At 47.8% G+C, this 17,011-nt stretch overlaps 1 protein-coding gene across 3 annotated transcripts; it reads left to right on the top strand.

The window, feature by feature from the left end:
- The first annotated feature begins 7,364 nt into the window (after positions 1–7,364).
- On the top strand, positions 7,365–16,330 carry LOC311512534 (interferon-inducible GTPase 5-like). 3 transcript variants are annotated; one of them, XM_084613787.1, is made up of 4 exons: positions 7,365–7,567; positions 8,012–8,088; positions 8,422–8,605; positions 13,460–16,330. In XM_084613787.1, exons 3-4 carry the CDS (start codon positions 8,583–8,585, stop codon positions 14,673–14,675), a joined length of 1,239 nt encoding a protein of 412 aa, XP_084469913.1. In that variant the 5' UTR covers positions 7,365–7,567; positions 8,012–8,088; positions 8,422–8,582; the 3' UTR covers positions 14,676–16,330. The 3 variants fall into 3 exon arrangements, with proteins under 3 accessions (XP_084469913.1, XP_084469914.1, XP_084469915.1); XM_084613788.1 differs by lacking the exons at positions 7,365–7,567; positions 8,422–8,605 and having other exon boundaries at positions 7,759–8,088; XM_084613789.1 differs by lacking the exons at positions 7,365–7,567; positions 8,012–8,088; positions 8,422–8,605 and adding an exon at positions 10,030–10,288.
- Positions 16,331–17,011: the final 681 nt, after the last annotated feature.

Genomic DNA, 17,011 nt, shown 5'->3' with positions numbered 1-17,011 from the left:
GGGCCGCCTGCAGCTCCCACTGCCCGCGGTTCGCCAGTCTCGTCCAAGGGGAGCTGCAGCTCCCCCGACCCACCCACTCTTAAAGTCACAGCTGGTGACCCAAACAGACCTTGATATGCAACCCCCTGTTCCCAACAAGGTGACTCTCAGCTGCACACTTTTAACAGCGGCGGCATCCCATGCCCAGGTCACGGACGAGCCTTCGACCTGCCACCGAAACCACGTTTTCCCCTGTGCCCTCTCCGTGGTGGTCAGGGCCTGGGGCCCGGCACCAACACCCCAGGGCCCCCAGCGGGGAGGAGAATTGTGCTGCCCCCTCCACTCTACTGAGCTTGGGTTTTGCTCCCTACACCACACAACGGTAGAACATCCCCCACTCCCTCGGGATCATTCACAATTCCACAGAACATCAGGCAGCCCAAAACTGGAGGGCAGGGATGCGGGGGGAAGAAATTCCCATTCCCTCCTAGAGGCAGTAGCTATCTCTGTGATCTCCCCTCACTGCCATGTACTATGCATGGGTGATTCCCCCCCTTAGGGGGGTGTCACAACATTGCCAGTGCTCTCCAGCTGCCTCAGTTTCCCCACTTTCAGCAGAGGGCTCAGGCCACCTCCTCCTGCTCTGTTATGTCCCATGTTTTCTGGCAAGGTGGAGGGGACAGAGCTGATTTCCCTGCTCCTGGCTGAAGGAGTCCAGGAGTTTACACGGGAGTCAGCGAGACTCCAATCTTCCATATGTCTCCCGTACATCTCTTTGCACAGGCTGGGAAGAGAACTGAAGCATAACAGTGTTTCCTTTCGCATACAGCCCACCCCCACTGTTGTTTCTCTCCTTTAGCTACCCCCCTTGCATGCTGGCTCTCGCCTTCATTTGCATCCTTATGGGTCCAGGAGCCAGGACTCCTGGGTTCTATCCCCAGCTCTGGGAGGGGAGTGGGGTCTAGCGGGTTAGAGCAGGAGGGTCTGGAAGCCAGGACTCCTGGGTCTATTCTTACTTCTGGGAGGATAGTGGAGTCTACTGGTTAAAGCATCCCTACACCAGAGGGGTTTCACTTACCAAATGCTCCTTCGGGGCACCAGGCTGGGTAACGTTTGCCTGGCCTGGAGTACAAGGTGAGATTGTGAACTGGAAAAGATGTACAATCTCTCCGTCATGTCTCTGTGTGTGTCTCTCTCTCCTCCTTTAATAGCCGGGCTCAGGTGTACGCTCTGACGTGAGACAGAAACTCCCCACATTCGTCTTTGGCAGGGTCAATACATTTCTGTTCCTGTTGCCAGTGCTGCCCCCTACCCACAGCCCTGTGAGATCCGCAGGGTACGTCCAGAAGAATGTACCACAGCTAATGGTACAATCCACCCCTGCCCTGCACCCTTGGGTGCCTTCCAGCAGCCTGCCTGGGCCGCTCACAAACAGCTCCCAGTGTGTAGGCCGCACCCTGAGTGTGTGTGTGAAACTGCAGCCTGCCAGCCACACCTGCATTACGGGCTCTCCCCAGCCTGGGTTATATTGCACGGTGATGCCAACGCACCCCCAGTCCCACCTTCTCACACAGAAACGTGTCCTGGGCTACCCAGCCCTCTCCTGAACAACCCGGGCTGATCGAAAGTCTGCCATTTCATTACAAGAAATTATATGTGCATATTTTATCACCCCAAATGGAGTTTCCCAGACACTTCAGTTCAATCACACTGGCTTATGTAAACAATAAAACAAGTTAATTAACTACAAAGAGATAGATTTTGGTGAGTACAAGTACTAGGTATAGAAGTCAGAAATGAGTACAGGAAAAACGAAGATAAAACATTTACCAATGACTAACTTAACAAGCTACATTAGACACCAAGCCAGGTTTTTCTCACCATATGCTCACCGCTGGCTGGCTGGATCTTTCAGCCAGAAACCCTCCACCAGGCAAAGGAACCATCCTTGAACTGGTGGAGGGTTTCCTCACCATGTTGCTTCAGCAAGTTACTCCTTCCTAGGCAGCCATTTCCCATGTTGTATGTGTGCAATTGATTGTTCCTTCCTCAGTGGAGTACTTTGCATTTATCCTTATTGAATTTCATCCTATTTACCTCAGACCATTTCTCCAGTTTCTCCAGATCATTTTGAATTTTCATCCTATCCTCCAAAGCACTTACAACCCCTCCCAGCTTGGTATCGTCCACAACCTTAATAATTGTCCTCTCTATGCCATGATCGACATCATTGATGAAGACATTTAAAAGAACTGGACCCAGAACAGACCCCTGAGGAACCCCACTCGTTAGGCCCTTCCAGCATGACTGTGAACCATTGATAACTACTCTCTGGGAATGGTTATCCAACCAGTTATGCACCCACCTTACAATAGCTCCATCTAGGTTGTATTTCCCGAATTTGTTTATGAGAAGGTCGTTCGAGACTGTATCAAAAGCCTTACTAAAGTCTAGATATACCACATCTACCACTTCCCCCCTGTCCACAAGGCTTGTTACCCTGTCAAAGAAAGCTATCAGGTTGGTTTGACATGATTTGTTCCTGACAAATCCATGCTGGCTGTTACTTATCACCTTATTATCTTCTAGGTGTTTGCAAATTGATCACTTAATTAGTTGCTCCATTATCTTTCCTGGTACAGGAGCTAAGCTGACTGGCCTGTAATTCCCCGGGTTGTCCTTCTTTCCCTTTTTATAGATGGGCACTAGATTTGCCCTTTCCCAGTCTTCTGGAATCTCTCCTGTCTTCCATGACTTTTCAAAGATAATTGCTAATGGCTCAGATATCTCCTCAGTCAGCTCCCTGCGTGTTCTAGGATGCATTTCATCAGGCCCTGGTGCCCTGAAGACATTTAACTTCTCCAAGTCATTTTTAACTTGTTCTTTCCCTATTTTAGCCTAAGATCCTACCTCATTTTCACTGGTGTTCACTATGTCAGGTGTCTAATTGGTACTAAACTTTTTGGTGAAACAAACTAAAAAGCATTTAGCACTTCTGCCACATCCTCATTTTCTGTTATTTTTTCCCTCCTCCCTCCCCCGGCGACATTGAGCCAGAAGGGGTTAAGCACTAGCAGGCTAACTAACCCAGATTCAATCTTTGAGAAAGTAACAGATTTCTTAGACAAAGGAAACGCAGTGGATCTAATTTACCTCGATTTCAGGAAGGCATTTGATACCATGCCACATGGGGAATTATTAGTTAAATTGGAAAAGATGGGGATCAATATGAAAATTGAAAGGTGGATAAGGAATTGGTTAAAGGGGAGACTACAGCAGGTCATACTGAAAGGTGAACTGTCAGGCTGGAGGGAGGTTACCATTTTATGCCAGGAAAGATTTGCCCAGCAGCAGCTAAAAGCCATGTCTTCAACAGGCCCTCGCTGTTTGCCAGGTCTCCAAGTCGCTGATCAGACCTGGATTGTGCCCATGTTTCTCCAGCACTGAGGCTGCATGGAGAGAAGAGAAGTCAAGTCCCCTTTGCAGCTACCCCCAGGCTGGGGAGAGAAGGGGGTACTAGAGCTGGGGAAATAAGGGATTTCTCAGTTTGTTGGCAAGTTTGAAAAGTCAGGGGGGATTTGAGGTTGAGCCCAAAACTTTTAGACAAGTTCAGGTTATCAACAAGTCAATTTTTGTTTAGTTCTGGGACAACAGAAAGTTTTATCTCAGTTTTGCGCCTTTTTTAAATCATTTAGGAATAAAAAAAACAAAAAACAAACAAAAAAAACCCAAAAACAGGACATTTTGAAACAAAAAGCTGCTTCCGGTCTAAAAATTGAAACTTGTCATTTAGAAAATGTCAAAGGGAAACACTTTTGTTTTTTCCCAGCATTTGGGGTGCCCTGCCTCCCCCCAAACGAACAATTGGGCAAAAAACAACTGAAATTCACAAAGCATTTCAGTGTCACCGACCATGGCCGGTTACGAGGGTGGAGTTAGTGTTGGGGGGCGATAAACATGGAGTATCTAGAAGCCATTTTCAATCAGTTGTCCCTTCAACTTGGAGCCGGGAAGAAGCTGCTGAAAGGACACCAGGAATCAATTTCACCAACCCACCCTGCGGGAGAAAATCTCTTACCTTCCACCCCTGGGTGCTTCTATTTCTGAGACCTTCTCGGGTAATCCGTGTGTGTTTCACCCCCCACCCCCTCTCTTCCTGTAAATTTGAGGTGACTAACAGCAAAACTGAAAGTAACATTGAACCAACATGTAGCAAAAGTCAGATCTAATTTCTGTGAGCTCCACCCAGCCACTTTTCCATCGAGGTAAGGGGTTTAGATCAGTGTGGGTGAGTCCCGCATTGTCTCTTTGCTTCTACAAGCAGAAGGGACTGGAATTCGGATCCCACTAAAGCTAGTTTTGCCCTTAGCTGTAGCAGGGGGCCTGGCTTGCTCTGATACAGCTCATTGCCCCTGCCAGGGTTTGGGAATGTTGCCCGTAGTGTATACGTAGAGCCCCTGCTCTGCCTCCCGCTGCACTTTGATCACAGGCCGGGGAAAGCAGCTTTCACCTCACTGAAAAACCAGTGACCAGGTCCATCCCTCCTGACTCCATGCCCCAGGCTTTCCTACCAGTTCGGCTGCCGGTGAGCTGCTATCACTGACCAGCATGTATATTGCAGAAGCACCACTTGGGACAAAGGTCCTGTTGTGCTGGGTGCTGCACGTGTCACAGGTAAGGAGGTTAAATTATGTGCCACTCATATTACTCCCCTTCCCCTTAACCTCCGTAACAAGCCTCACATGAGGCTCCCATATCCACTTCATTTGCCCGTCACCAGGCTCCCACAAGCTGCAATTGCCTTTAAAAACAACCCCACACTAACTGGCTTCATCGAAGACTCTCCAGACTCATCTCAGTTACACTAAGGCCCCTTTACTCTTCTCTGGCACAAGTAAATCCCAGGACATCGGTGCTTCCAGAGCAAGGGAAATGGGCCTGAATGTAACAGCACTGGTAGGAACCATTAGGAAAGGGAGAGAAAATATGACATAAAATATCATAATGCCTCTATATAAATCCATGGGACACCCACACCTTGAACACTGCCTGCAGTTTGGTTGCCCCAAAATTGGAAAAGTACAGAGAAGGGCAACAAAAATTATTAAAGGGATGGACCAGCTCCCATATGGGGGGAGGGATAGCTCAGTGGTTTGAGCATTGGCCTGTTAAACCCAGGGTTGTGAGTTCAATCCTTGAGGGGGCCATTTAGGGTTCTGGGGCAAAAATTGGGGATTGGTTCTGCTTTGAGCAGGGGGTGGGATTAGATACCTCCTGAGGTCCCTTCCAACCCTGATATTCTAAGATTCTCTGATATGAGAAGAGATTAATAAGACTGGGACTGTTTAGCATAGAAAAGAGATGACTGGGGGGTGCGGGGAAGTGACAGAGGTTTATATAATCATGACTGGTGTGGAGAAAGTGAATAGGGAAGTGTTATTTACTCTTTCTCATAACACAAGAACCAGGGGTCACCCAATGAAATTAATAGGCAGAAGGTTTAAAACAAACAAAAGGAAGTATTTCTTCACACAACACACAGTCAACCTGTGAAACTCCTTGCCAGAGGATGTTGTGAAGGCCAGGACTATAACAGGGTTCAACAAAGAACTAGGTAAGTTCCTGGATGCTAGGTCCATCAATGGCTATTAGCCAGGATGGGCAGGGATGGTGTCCCTAGCCTCTGTTTGCCAGAAGCTGGGAATGGGTGACAGGGCATGGATCACTTGACAATTAGCTGTTCTGTACTACTTCTCACAATGCACAGTCAACTTGTGGAACTTCTTGCCAGGGGATGTGGTGAAGGCCTAAAGTATAACTGGGATCACAAAAGAATTCAGTGAGCTCCTGGAGGATAAGTTCATCAATGACTATTAGCCAAGAGGGTCAGGGATGCAACCTCCTGCTGTGGGTGTCCCTAAGTCTCCGAGTACCTGAGGCTGGGACTGTTTGACGTGGGATGAATCACTCGATGATGACCTGTTCTATTCGTTCTCTCTGAAGTACCTGGCATTGGTGTGACGTTGCACTCCATATGCTTTATGAAAATATGCTTGTAAATATGCATTAGTTGGGGGACTAGCCACCCCGCACCAACAACAGCATTGGTCCTCCCCACAACAGTGCTGTTGTTTGCAGTTCCCTTGTCTGCAGCTACAAAATAATCCAGGGAGGGGAGCTGCCCGCTCTCTAATGTTTAGGGGCAGGCTTTTCTGGCAGGCCCTTTTGCTGAGTTATCTGAGCAATCCACCACTTGGGCATGGGGGGGAGGTAAATATTGGAGATGATGTGGGGAACCCCCTCTCCCTCCCTTATTTAACATATTCCACCTGGGATAATGTGACAGCCCACCCCCTATGTTTTTCTAAACAACTTTAAGAATTTTTCACATTTTCCAGTTGAAAAGTTGTTGTTTTTTTATTGAAATGTGGAAAGGTCTTCCCTTCCCCCATCCACACGTTTGCAGACCTTGTAAACATTTTTCCCCAACTCTTTAACTGTGCTCCTGGACCCCACCCCGAGGGACAATTGGTCCTCCCCTTTGCTTCAAGCCATCCCTGCTCCCCTATGCTTCTGCCCTATAACCTCCCTGACCCTGGGCAACCCCTCACCCCCTGCACTCCTGTGATGAATATGGGGATCTGATTTCTTTATTTTTTACACGTTGCTTCAGGGGCATGGCCTGGGATCTAACCTTCCTCCACAACTCCGGCCCTGCCCAGTGCCCGGCTAACACATCAGCACATGCTGTCCGGGGCATGGATCTGTACTGTGGAAGCTGTTAACAGCTCCACCCCGCCACTCCAGCAGGGAACCACCACCCTGAAACAGTCCCTCCCTTTTCTCTCATTGCATCAAACAGACAGCTGTGACCCCCAAATAACAACTGCAGATAACAAAAACCACATCAAATATTCAATCAAAATTGCTAAATTTGAATATTGTCTGATTTTCTGGGTAGACTCTTCTGGAGACCCCTTTAGGGTCTTGTCTGCGCGATCCAACACACGGGCGTGGCCGGCAGAGGTAGAACATCAAGGGAAAGGGGGGTTTCCCTACTTTCTCTTGGATTTTTCTCACCTGGGGAAATGTAAGAAAATGATGCTAAAGTTTATGAGAGAGACGAGGTGGGTGAGCTAATATGTCTTATTGGATCAACTTATGCTGAGGAAAGTGACGAGCTTTCAAGCTGTTGTTGGATGGATGCCGGCTAAATAGCTCCATATGCCAGGCCCATGCCTGTGTTTCCCTGCAACAACTAAGAGCTGTAGGAATTTTGTTTGCAATTTGCAACTCCACCTCCCAGCTTCCTCCCATCTCTGGGGAAAGGGCAGCTCAGCCTGTTGCTTTTGGTCTCCAGAAACACAGAGTCGAAACCAGCTCCTGAGACTCTCACGAAGCTGTTTGAGCGACGAGAGATTCTCCATCGCCTGCACCTTGCAGACTCATTCACACCAGTGCAAAGTGGGTGTACTGAGCTATTGATCCAGAATAGCAGCATTCTGGACCCATTTTGCACTGGTGTAAATGACAGCACAACATGGTGGAGAATAACCCCAGTGCCTGATCTCAGCATATCTCCCAGATGGTGAGACAGTTTGGAAGGGGAACAATTTCCCATGTTTCTCTTTGTGCATCAGGCAGGGGTTGAGGGCGGAGAGTTCAGGGTTTCAGGTATGTGCTGTACTTGACAGTGGGCTGAGGAAGGGGTTACCAGGCTACCCTGGGGAGAAAAGAAGAGGACCTGCAATAGCCGCAGATGGAATGATTCGCTCTGCAGCTGTGGGGAGAGAACGGGGAAAATAACAGAAAAAATGAGCTTGGTTAATTTAGGATCTTTTCCCAGTACGGGAGGAATTGAATCCTGTCCCACCCCTGGCTACAGGAAACATCTCCCTGCTCAGCCCAGACCTCTGCCTCACTAAACCAGGAAACTCTTTAACCATTAGAGAAAAGTCCATCCCTTCTCTTCGTTTCAGCCCCTGAAGCAAAGTCCAGGAGAGTTTTCACCTAACAGCTGATTTTGTTCCAGCCGCAAAGGTTGGTTCCCCCAACCCACCGGTCACTCCAGCACCAGGAAGGACGGTGAATCAGCACAGGCTGCATAAGGTACGTCCCCAGATTGGTTTCCTCTGGCTTTACACACAGGCAGTGTCAGCCCGTCCCCTGTCCCCCCTCCCAAATTCCCCTGGGGACCAGCCACCCCCACACATGGGGGCTTCTGTTTGTGCTTCCCCTGCCTGGGGGAGCAAGGGGCGGTGAGGGAGGGGTTGTGGCCCATTGTCTGATTTTATGGGGAGGCTTTTCTGGGGAACCCTTTTGTTGAATTGTCTGAGTGATCCCACACATGGGTGTGGCCAGCAGAGGGATAAAATTGAAGGAAAGGGGGCTTTTCCCACTGTCTCTGACCTTTTTTTTTTACATTTTTTCACATGGGACAAGGTGAAAAAAGTAAGAAAATGATGCTAAATGCCAGGAGACTGTTGGCCCCTCACTGAAACTTCCTGGGGTGATTTTTTTTGGTCAACCCTTTCCTGATACCAAAACAATGGGGAAAGGCTGAAGAGGAGTCAGGATCCTGAGACTGACAGTCCCTGGGGCCAATGAGGAGAGGGCAACACCCCAGGTCAGTGCGCTAGATAGTGCAGCAGGCCAATGAGGGAGTCAGGAGCCCACGGTCCAGTGCTCTGTGTGAGCTGGGGCTGGCTGAGCCAGGGCAGGGCAGAGTTAAGGAGACAGCAGTGGCCCGGGCTGAGCTGGGGGCAGAGCAGCAGCCCTGAGCCAGAAGATCTGGCATTGGGGAGCTGGGGCAGCGCAGGCCAGCCATGTGGATGGGGAGCCAGGCCCAAGCTGCAGCTGAGAGCTGCGGCTCCAGAGCTGGGAAAGCAAAAGCCAGGAAAGTTCCCCACGACTGCAAGACCATCCTCTGCTTACATAACGTTTATGAGAGAGCTGAGGTGGCTGAGCGAATATATTTATTGCTGACCAACTTCTGTTGGGGAGAGAGACGAGCTTTTGAGCGGCTGTCGGATGGCTGCCCGCTAAACAGCTCCACATGTCAGGACCTCGCTTGGGTTTCCTTGCAAGAGTTAGGGGCTGGAGGAATTTTCTTGGCAGTTTAGTGCCTCAGAGCCAGCCCCGCTTCCCAGATTCCTCCCATTTCTGGGGAAGGGGCTGCTCAGACTGTTGCTTTTGGTTTCCAGGAACACAGGATCCCAATCAGTTCCTGAGACTTTCACGGAGCTCCCTGTGAATCAGACAGGGCTGTCTGAGCGATGAAAGATTCTCCATTGCCTGCACCTTGCAAACTCATTCACTCCCATGAAAAGAATATACAACGCTTTGATCCAGACTAGCATCATTCTCGACCCATTTTCCACTGGTGTAAATGACTACACAACATGGTGCAGAATCAGCCCAGTGCCTGATCTCAGCATATCTCCCAAAGGGGGAGACAGCTTGGAAGGGAACAATTTCCCATGTTTCTCTTTATGCACCAGGCAGGGGTTGGGGGCAGGGAGTTCGGGTTTTCAGGTATGTGCTCTACTTGACAGTGGGCTGAGGAAGGAGTTACTAGGCTGCCCTGAGGAGAAGAGAAGAAGGCCTGCAATGGCTGAGGATGGAATGATTTGCTCCACAGCTGTGGGGAGAGAACAGGGTTAATCTAGGATCTTTTCCCAGAATGGGAGGGACCAAATCCTCTTCCACCCTAGGCTACAGGAAACCTTTCCCTGCTCAGCCCTGACCGGTGCTCACTAAAACTGAAAAATCTTTAATCATCAGAGAAAAGCCAGTCCCTTCTCTTCGTTTCAGCCCCTGAAGCAAAGTCCTGGGGAGTTTCCTCCCGCAGCTGATTTGGTTCCAGCAACTTTATCAAAATAAGGTCGTTTCAAGAAAGCCCTGTGGATATTTTCACAACTAATTGTTTTGGAATTTTTGTTATATGGGAAATTTCAAAAATTTGAACTTTTTGTTCTGATTTGGGACAAATAGAAATTTTGAAATGTCAGAATTTCCTGCCAAATGGAAATTCTGAGTTTCAGCCAACTAGCAAACGCTAAATGAAATTTCCCTTTTTCCTCTTCATCCTCTGGGCCAGATGACATCTTTCAAATCTCTCATGGAGTCTATGGAGTCTCTCTCTGCACTCATGAAGGATGTGAATATAGAGTTAGACCCAAAGGCATTGTTCAGTGCAGCTACACAAGTATATGAAAAATTCACGCATCTCTTCAAAGATGGAAGCCCTGAGGTAGCTGCTTTGGAAGCTCAGGAGGTGCTGGAGTCATCTATCTCTCCCTATTATAATGTAATGGCAGGCAATTGTATTATGTATATCACTGTAACTGAATTACTTGTTTCAGAGTAACAGCCGTGTTAGTCTGTCTTTGCAAAAAGAAAAGGAGGACTTGTGGCACCTTAGAGACTAACCAATTTATTTGAGCATGAGCTTTCGTGAGCTACAGCTCACTTAGAATCATAGAATCATAGAATATCAGGGTTGGAAGGGACCCCAGAAGGTCATCTAGTCCAACCCCCTGCTCAAAGCAGGACCAATTCCCAGTTAAATCATCCCAGCCAGGGCTTTGTCAAGCCTGACCTTAAAAACCTCTAAGGAGATTCCACCACCTCCCTAGGTAACGCATTCCAGTGTTTCACCACCCTCTTAGTGAAAAAGTTTTTCCTAATATCCAACCTAAACCTCTCCCACTGCAACTTGAGACCATTACTCCTCGTTCTGTCATCTGCTACCACTGAGAACAGTCTAGAGCCATCCTCTTTGGAACCCCCTTTCAGGTAGTTGAAAGCAGCTATCAAATCCCCCCTCATTCTTCTCTTCTGCAGGCTAAACAATCCCAGCTCCCTCAGCCTCTCCTCATAACTCATGTGTTCCAGTCCCCTAATAATTTTTGTTGCCCTTCGCTGGACTATCTCCAATTTATCCACATCCTTCTTGAAGTGTGGGGCCCAAAACTGGACACAGTACTCCAGATGAGGCCTCACCAATGTCGAATAGAGGGGAACGATCACGTCCCTCGATCTGCTCGCTATGCCCCTACTTATACATCCCAAAATACCATTGGCCTTCTTGGCAACAAGGGCACACTGCTGACTCATATCCAGCTTCTCGTCCACTGTCACCCCTAGGTCCTTTTCTGCAGAACTGCTGCCGAGCCATTCGGTCCCTAGTCTGTAGCTGTGCATTGGGTTCTTCCGTCCTAAGTGCAGGACCCTGCACTTATCCTTATTGAACCTCATCAGATTCCTTTTGGCCCAATCTTCCAATTGGTCTAGGTCCTTCTGTATCCTATCCCTCCCCTCCAGCGTATCTACCACTCCTCCCAGTTTAGTATCATCCGCAAATTTGCTGAGAGTGCAATCCACACCATCCTCCAGATCATTTATGAAGATATTGAATAAAACCGGCCCCAGGACTGACCCTTGGGGCACTCCACTTGATACCGGCTGCCAACTAGACATGGAGCCATTGATCACTACCCGTTGAGCCCGACAATTTAGCCAGCTTTCTACCCACCTTATAGTGCATTCATCCAGCCCATACTTCCTTAACTTGCTGACAAGAATACTATGGGAGACTGTGTCAAAAGCTTTGCTAAAGTCAAGAAACAATACATCCACTGCTTTCCCTTCATCCACAGAACCAGTAATCTCATCATAAAAGGCGATTAGATTAGTCAGGCATGACCTTCCCTTGGTGAATCCATGCTGGCTGTTCCTGATCACTTTCCTCTCATGCAAGTGCTTCAGGATTGATTCTTTGAGGACCTGCTCCATGATTTTTCCAGGGACTGAGGTGAGGCTGACTGGCCTGTAGTTCCCAGGATCCTCCTTCTTCCCTTTTTTAAAGATTGGCACTACATTAGCCTTTTTCCAGTCATCCGGGACTTCCCCGGTTCGCCATGAGTTTTCAAAGATAATGGCCAGTGGCTCTGCAATCACAGCCGCCAATTCCTTCAGCACTCTCGGATGCAACTCGTCCGGCCCCATGGACTTGTGCACGTCCAGCTTTTCTAAATAGTCCCTAACCGCCTCTATCTCCACAGAGGGCTGGCCATCTCTTCCTCATTTTGTGATGCCCAGCGCAGCAGTCTGGGAGCTGACCTTGTTAGTGAAAACAGAGGCAAAAAAAGCATTGAGTACATTAGCTTTTTCCACATCCTCTGTCACTAGGTTGCCTCCCTCATTCAGTAAGGGGCCCACACATTCCTTGGCTTTCTTCTTGTTGCCAACATACCTGAAGAAACCCTTCTTGTTACTCTTGACATCTCTGGCTAGCTGCAGCTCCAGGTGCGATTTGGCCCTCCTGATTTCATTCCTACATGCCCGAGCAATATTTTTATACTCTTCCCTGGTCATATGTCCAACCTTCCACTTCTTGTAAGCTTCTTTTTTATGTTTAAGATCCGCTAGGATTTCACCATTAAGCCAAGCTGGTCGCCTGCCATATTTACTATTTTTTCGACTCATCGGGATGGTTTGTCCCTTCATCGGATGCATACCGTTACTTGTGTATGCAAAGGAAGTAGAATGTTAACTTCAGAGCAAGCGTCATTGTGTTCAACAATGGAAGTTCACAACTCAGGCTGCAGCTGCTACTCATCAAAACTCATGTGGGTGAAGACATTGTTCAGATTTTCTTCTGTGAGCAGGATCTATAAATATTGGTTTGAGGGAATGATCCTGTATCTCTGAACTGTTTGGACACTCACAAGGGAGCACTCCAGATGCAAGACAGAGATCCCCAAAATTATTTTGGGTATCCTGAGAGACTTATGCAAAACTAGCAGATTACTACATCTCTGCTGTCATTTTGGATTTACAATCTTAGACTCACCAGTTAATGTAATTTACCTGCTTTAACCTCTCAATAATGTTCATTTCTTTTCTTAGCTAATAAACTTTTAGTTTACTAGAGAAATAGGCTGCCAGCGTTGTCTTTGGTGTGAGATCGAGAGTATCCATTGATGTGGGGTAAGTGACTGACCCTTTGGGGTTGGGAGTAACCTAATGTGATGTGATATTTAGTATAAAGGACCATTATCATAAAGTCCAGTTTGACTGGGTGGTAATATTGGCTGGAGAGTCTCAGGGAGTCTCAGGGGAATGTCTGTGACTCCATGGTATGACTGATATAGTGATCCAGGAGTTCACATTTATTACGGGCTTGGTGAAATCTAATTATAGAATAGAGGACCAGTTTGGGTGAGTCTGCCCTGTTTTCTGACAGTCTGACCTGAGATTGACACTCTCAGTGGTGAGTCACTTCAGACAGTGTGACACTGATAATCAAACATTACTCTTGATACATTTTCTCTCTATTGACATTATAATAGCCTTATGAAGAGGCAGGAACAAATCTGGACTCATGAAGTTCTTTTTAATGCCAATTCTGTTTTCCCCAGCTTGCCTTCCCCTTTTCTATCTACACTGACTGGCATCCTTCTCTTTTTTCCCCCAGAAAGATGGCATTACCAAGAGGTGCTTTGGATGGTAGATTTCAGGATACGGATTTCAATCTCTCCACTATGCCCAAAGAGGATCTCAAAGAGCTAAAGGCTGCTGTTGAAAGAGGGAATCTTTCAGAAATGGTTTCTAAAGTGCAAGAATCCCTAGAGCAGTTGAAAAACATGAAGCTCAACATCGCCATCACAGGGGAGTCGGGATGTGGGAAATCATCCTTCATCAACGCCATGCTGATTCTGGATGATGATGACGAATATGCAGCCAAGGTTGGCGTGACAGAAACGACAATGGAGCAAACTCCTTATCCTCATCCCAAACACCCAAATGTTACCATATGGGACCTTCCGGGAATCGGGACACCGAGTTTCCGGCCTGACAGCTACCTCCGGCAGGTCAATTTTGCCTACTATGATTTTTTCATTATCATTGCTTCTGAGCGGTTCAAATCCACCCACCTTGACCTGGCCCAAGAGATCCAAAGGATGGGGAAGAAATTTTACTTTGTGCGCTCCAAGGTTGACATAGACCTGCAAAATGAAAAAAGAAAGAAAAACTTCAGTGAGGAGACCACCCTGCAGAAAATCAGAGACGATTGCATGACGAAGTTGCAGGGAGCAGGGATGAGCTCCCCGCAGGTCTTCCTTGTCTCCAGATGGGAGTTTGGCAAGTACGATTCTCCCCGACTGCAGGAAACTCTGGCAGATGAGCTTGACTCTCACAAGAGTCACGTTTTCCTTCTTTCCCTGACCAGTATTTCCAGACCCATCCTGGAAAGGAAAAAGAAAGCCCTGCAGGATCAGATCTGGAAACACGCCCTGGTGTCCTGCATCATTTCTGCACTTCCTATTCCAGGTCTTTCTTTTGCTTGTGATGTTTGCCTATTGAGCCACTGCATGGCAAGTTACCGCAAGAACTTTGGTTTGGATGATGACTCCCTGGTTAAGCTTTCCAAGATGGTTGGGAAGCCCATCGCAGACTTGAAGGCAGTGATAAAGTCTCCACTAGAAGAAGAAATGTCACACAATTTTACTGTACATCTTCTGGGCAAGGCTGAAGATCATTACATGACGTTAACTGAGCGCGTCTTCCATAAGATATTGCTATTGGGTACCCGTGTAACATACGCCACCCTGCAGCGCTGTCTAAATGATGTTGCTGAAGATGCCCAAAGGGTCCTGACCAAAGCTTTCGAGGTAGAAGAGAAAAACTAAATGTAACCCCATCAAAAGTTGGGTACTGCCCAGGCAAAGAGATCAGATGCCGAAGGCCCCATCCACTGGAGAAAAGGCAGCATCTCAAACCTGATACCACTATGGAAAAAGTATTGGATTTGAGGCACGTGCAGTGCGTGTGAAATCTTTGACTACAGCACTCACACTTTCTGTTCAAGCAGCAGGAACGTAGGAATACATACAGGACCCGTCTGTCAGTCATACAGGACCACTGGGTCCATCTGCTCCAGTATCCCGTATAAGCAGGGGTGCAAATTGAGTGCCACTAGAACACAAACATACCAGGAGGGGGGTTTCTGCTTTCTTACACTGTGCTCTGTTTTCTATTCCCTTCTTTGTGGCTTCTCCTCTTGATTAGCAAGGGGAGTGGCAGGTGGTCCCAAACACGGGTGGGATTCTGAACATGGGGGATGTTACTAATCTAGGCCAGTTCCCCTGGAGTGGTGGTGTACGAAATGCCGAACTGGACAGAGGGTGCATGGCAAGAAATAGGGGTTGATGGTGGAGGTGAACTGGCATCTGGGAGCTGGATGGGCAGATCAATAACCGGGAGTGATCATCTGTAGGGCCTGTGGTGTATTAAGGACTCCATTGGAATTGTAAGCTATCACTTTAAGAGCGGGTGGGGGGTACCGCTGTCCTGCTTGCAGCTAAGGGGCTCTGTATTAAAGTGTGAGAGCACAGTCAATTTTCAGACAGCCAGTTTAAAGCAAGGTCGGATGTGCTGTGCCTGCTTGTTTAAGGCAGCCTGATTCCTGGGTTCCTGTGTGTTCTGAAATTGAAGAAACAAAGTTATGCCGATTTTCTTTATCTAACTTCTCTCTGTGCGTGCTGTGAACACAACAGAGCCCAGGGCTTGAGATGTTTGCTTGGTGCTCAGAGGACACTGAAGGCTAACGTCCTGTTTTCTAGCTCAGGTTCTCATCATTGAAATCAGGACTGTTAGGGTATGCCTGTGACAGTCTGTATCCGTACGTTCTCCATTTTTACAAAACTATGATACATTTAGTACAAAGTCTGCCTTGTGAGGGATCATTTGAAAACTCATAATCTGCTGATTATTATTGTCCCGGTGAAATATGTGTGGCAACCCTGTATGTGAAATTATAAGATTCTACTATATGACAATACTTATTTCAAGTTTAGAAAAGGAGGCAGAAATCAGTTCTTCAGAGACAAAGACGAACTGACGCCTCAACCAGGTGTCAACTAAACCAAATAAACTATCACCTGGCTAAGCAGCCCTGTTTGGAAGGAAGGAGAGAGTGATTGAAATCTACATGTGAGAAAGGACTCAGATATCTGGGCTCCCAGAGCCCAGCTGGAAATGACTCTTGGACAAGAGAGAGGGCTATAAAGGGACACAGCAATGGCCCCAAGTGACCTCTCTCCCCTCACCTCTACTCACGGCATCAACAATGTATGAAAGACAAAGGAAACATCCTTGAACTGGGGGAGAGGTCCTGCCTGAGGGAACTCAGCCAGCCTGCTGTATGCACATGGTGAGAGAGACCTTTTTGCTTTAAATTCACTTAGCTCATTAAGTGAGGTATTAGTCTGTGTTTTACCTTTTATTTCTTTGTAACCAATTCTGACTTTTATGCCCCATTACTTGTAGTCCCTTAAAATCTTCCTTTCTGTAGTTAATAAACTTATTGTGCTGTTTTATCTACACCAGTGTGTTTGAAGTGTTTGGGGACCTTCACTTGGGATAACAAGATGCGGGTGTATCATTTCCTGTTATTGAAATGACAGACTTTCTATGAGCTTGTGTTGTCCAGGAAGATGCTGGGCAGTACAAGATGCACATTACTTAGAGGTTTTTAAGGCCCGGCTTGACAGAGCCCTGGCTGGGATGATTTAGTTGGGGTTGGTCCTGCTTTGAGCAGGGGGTGGGACTAGTTGACCTCCTGAGGTCCCTTCCAACCCTGAGATTCTAGGATTCTAGGATTACTGGGGGAAAATCTGGGACTGGGAGCTTGCTGGTGTTGCCCTGTAGTATAAGCCACGAGTGGCCGGCTTTAGCACTCAGACAGTATAGCTGGGAGTAATTTACCTGCTGGAAGCCGCGTGTGCGCAGAGCAGAAATGGCTGTTCTCACAGCAAAGCAATGTCAAAGGCACTCCACGTTAGAGGCTTGAGAGGACACAGCAGTCCAGGATATACCCTGGGGGATGCCGCACCGCCTGCACTGCAATAAAATGCCCAATGGCTGACCCATCTCACCTGCCTCGGGCTGCGCAGTTATAAATTATCTGTGTAGATGTTCAGGCTAGGGCTGAATCTCAAGGGCCCCGGAGCTCAGGCTCCAACCC

The sequence above is a fragment of the Lepidochelys olivacea genome (assembly GCF_965140295.1).
Source record: "Lepidochelys olivacea isolate rLepOli2 genome assembly, chromosome: 24".
NCBI classification, from domain to species: domain Eukaryota; kingdom Metazoa; phylum Chordata; order Testudines; family Cheloniidae; genus Lepidochelys; species Lepidochelys olivacea.
This window is presented reverse-complemented; position numbering and strand designations above follow the sequence as displayed.

Bases quoted from the DNA above. Each gene is read 5' to 3' on its own strand.
- LOC311512534 (XM_084613787.1), top strand. From the start codon at position 8,583: ATGAGGAGAGGGCAACACCCCAG. The intron at 8,606-13,459 runs GTCAGTGCGCTA...TTTTTCCCCCAG, and splicing joins AGGAGAGGGCAACACCCCAG to AAAGATGGCATTACCAAGAG.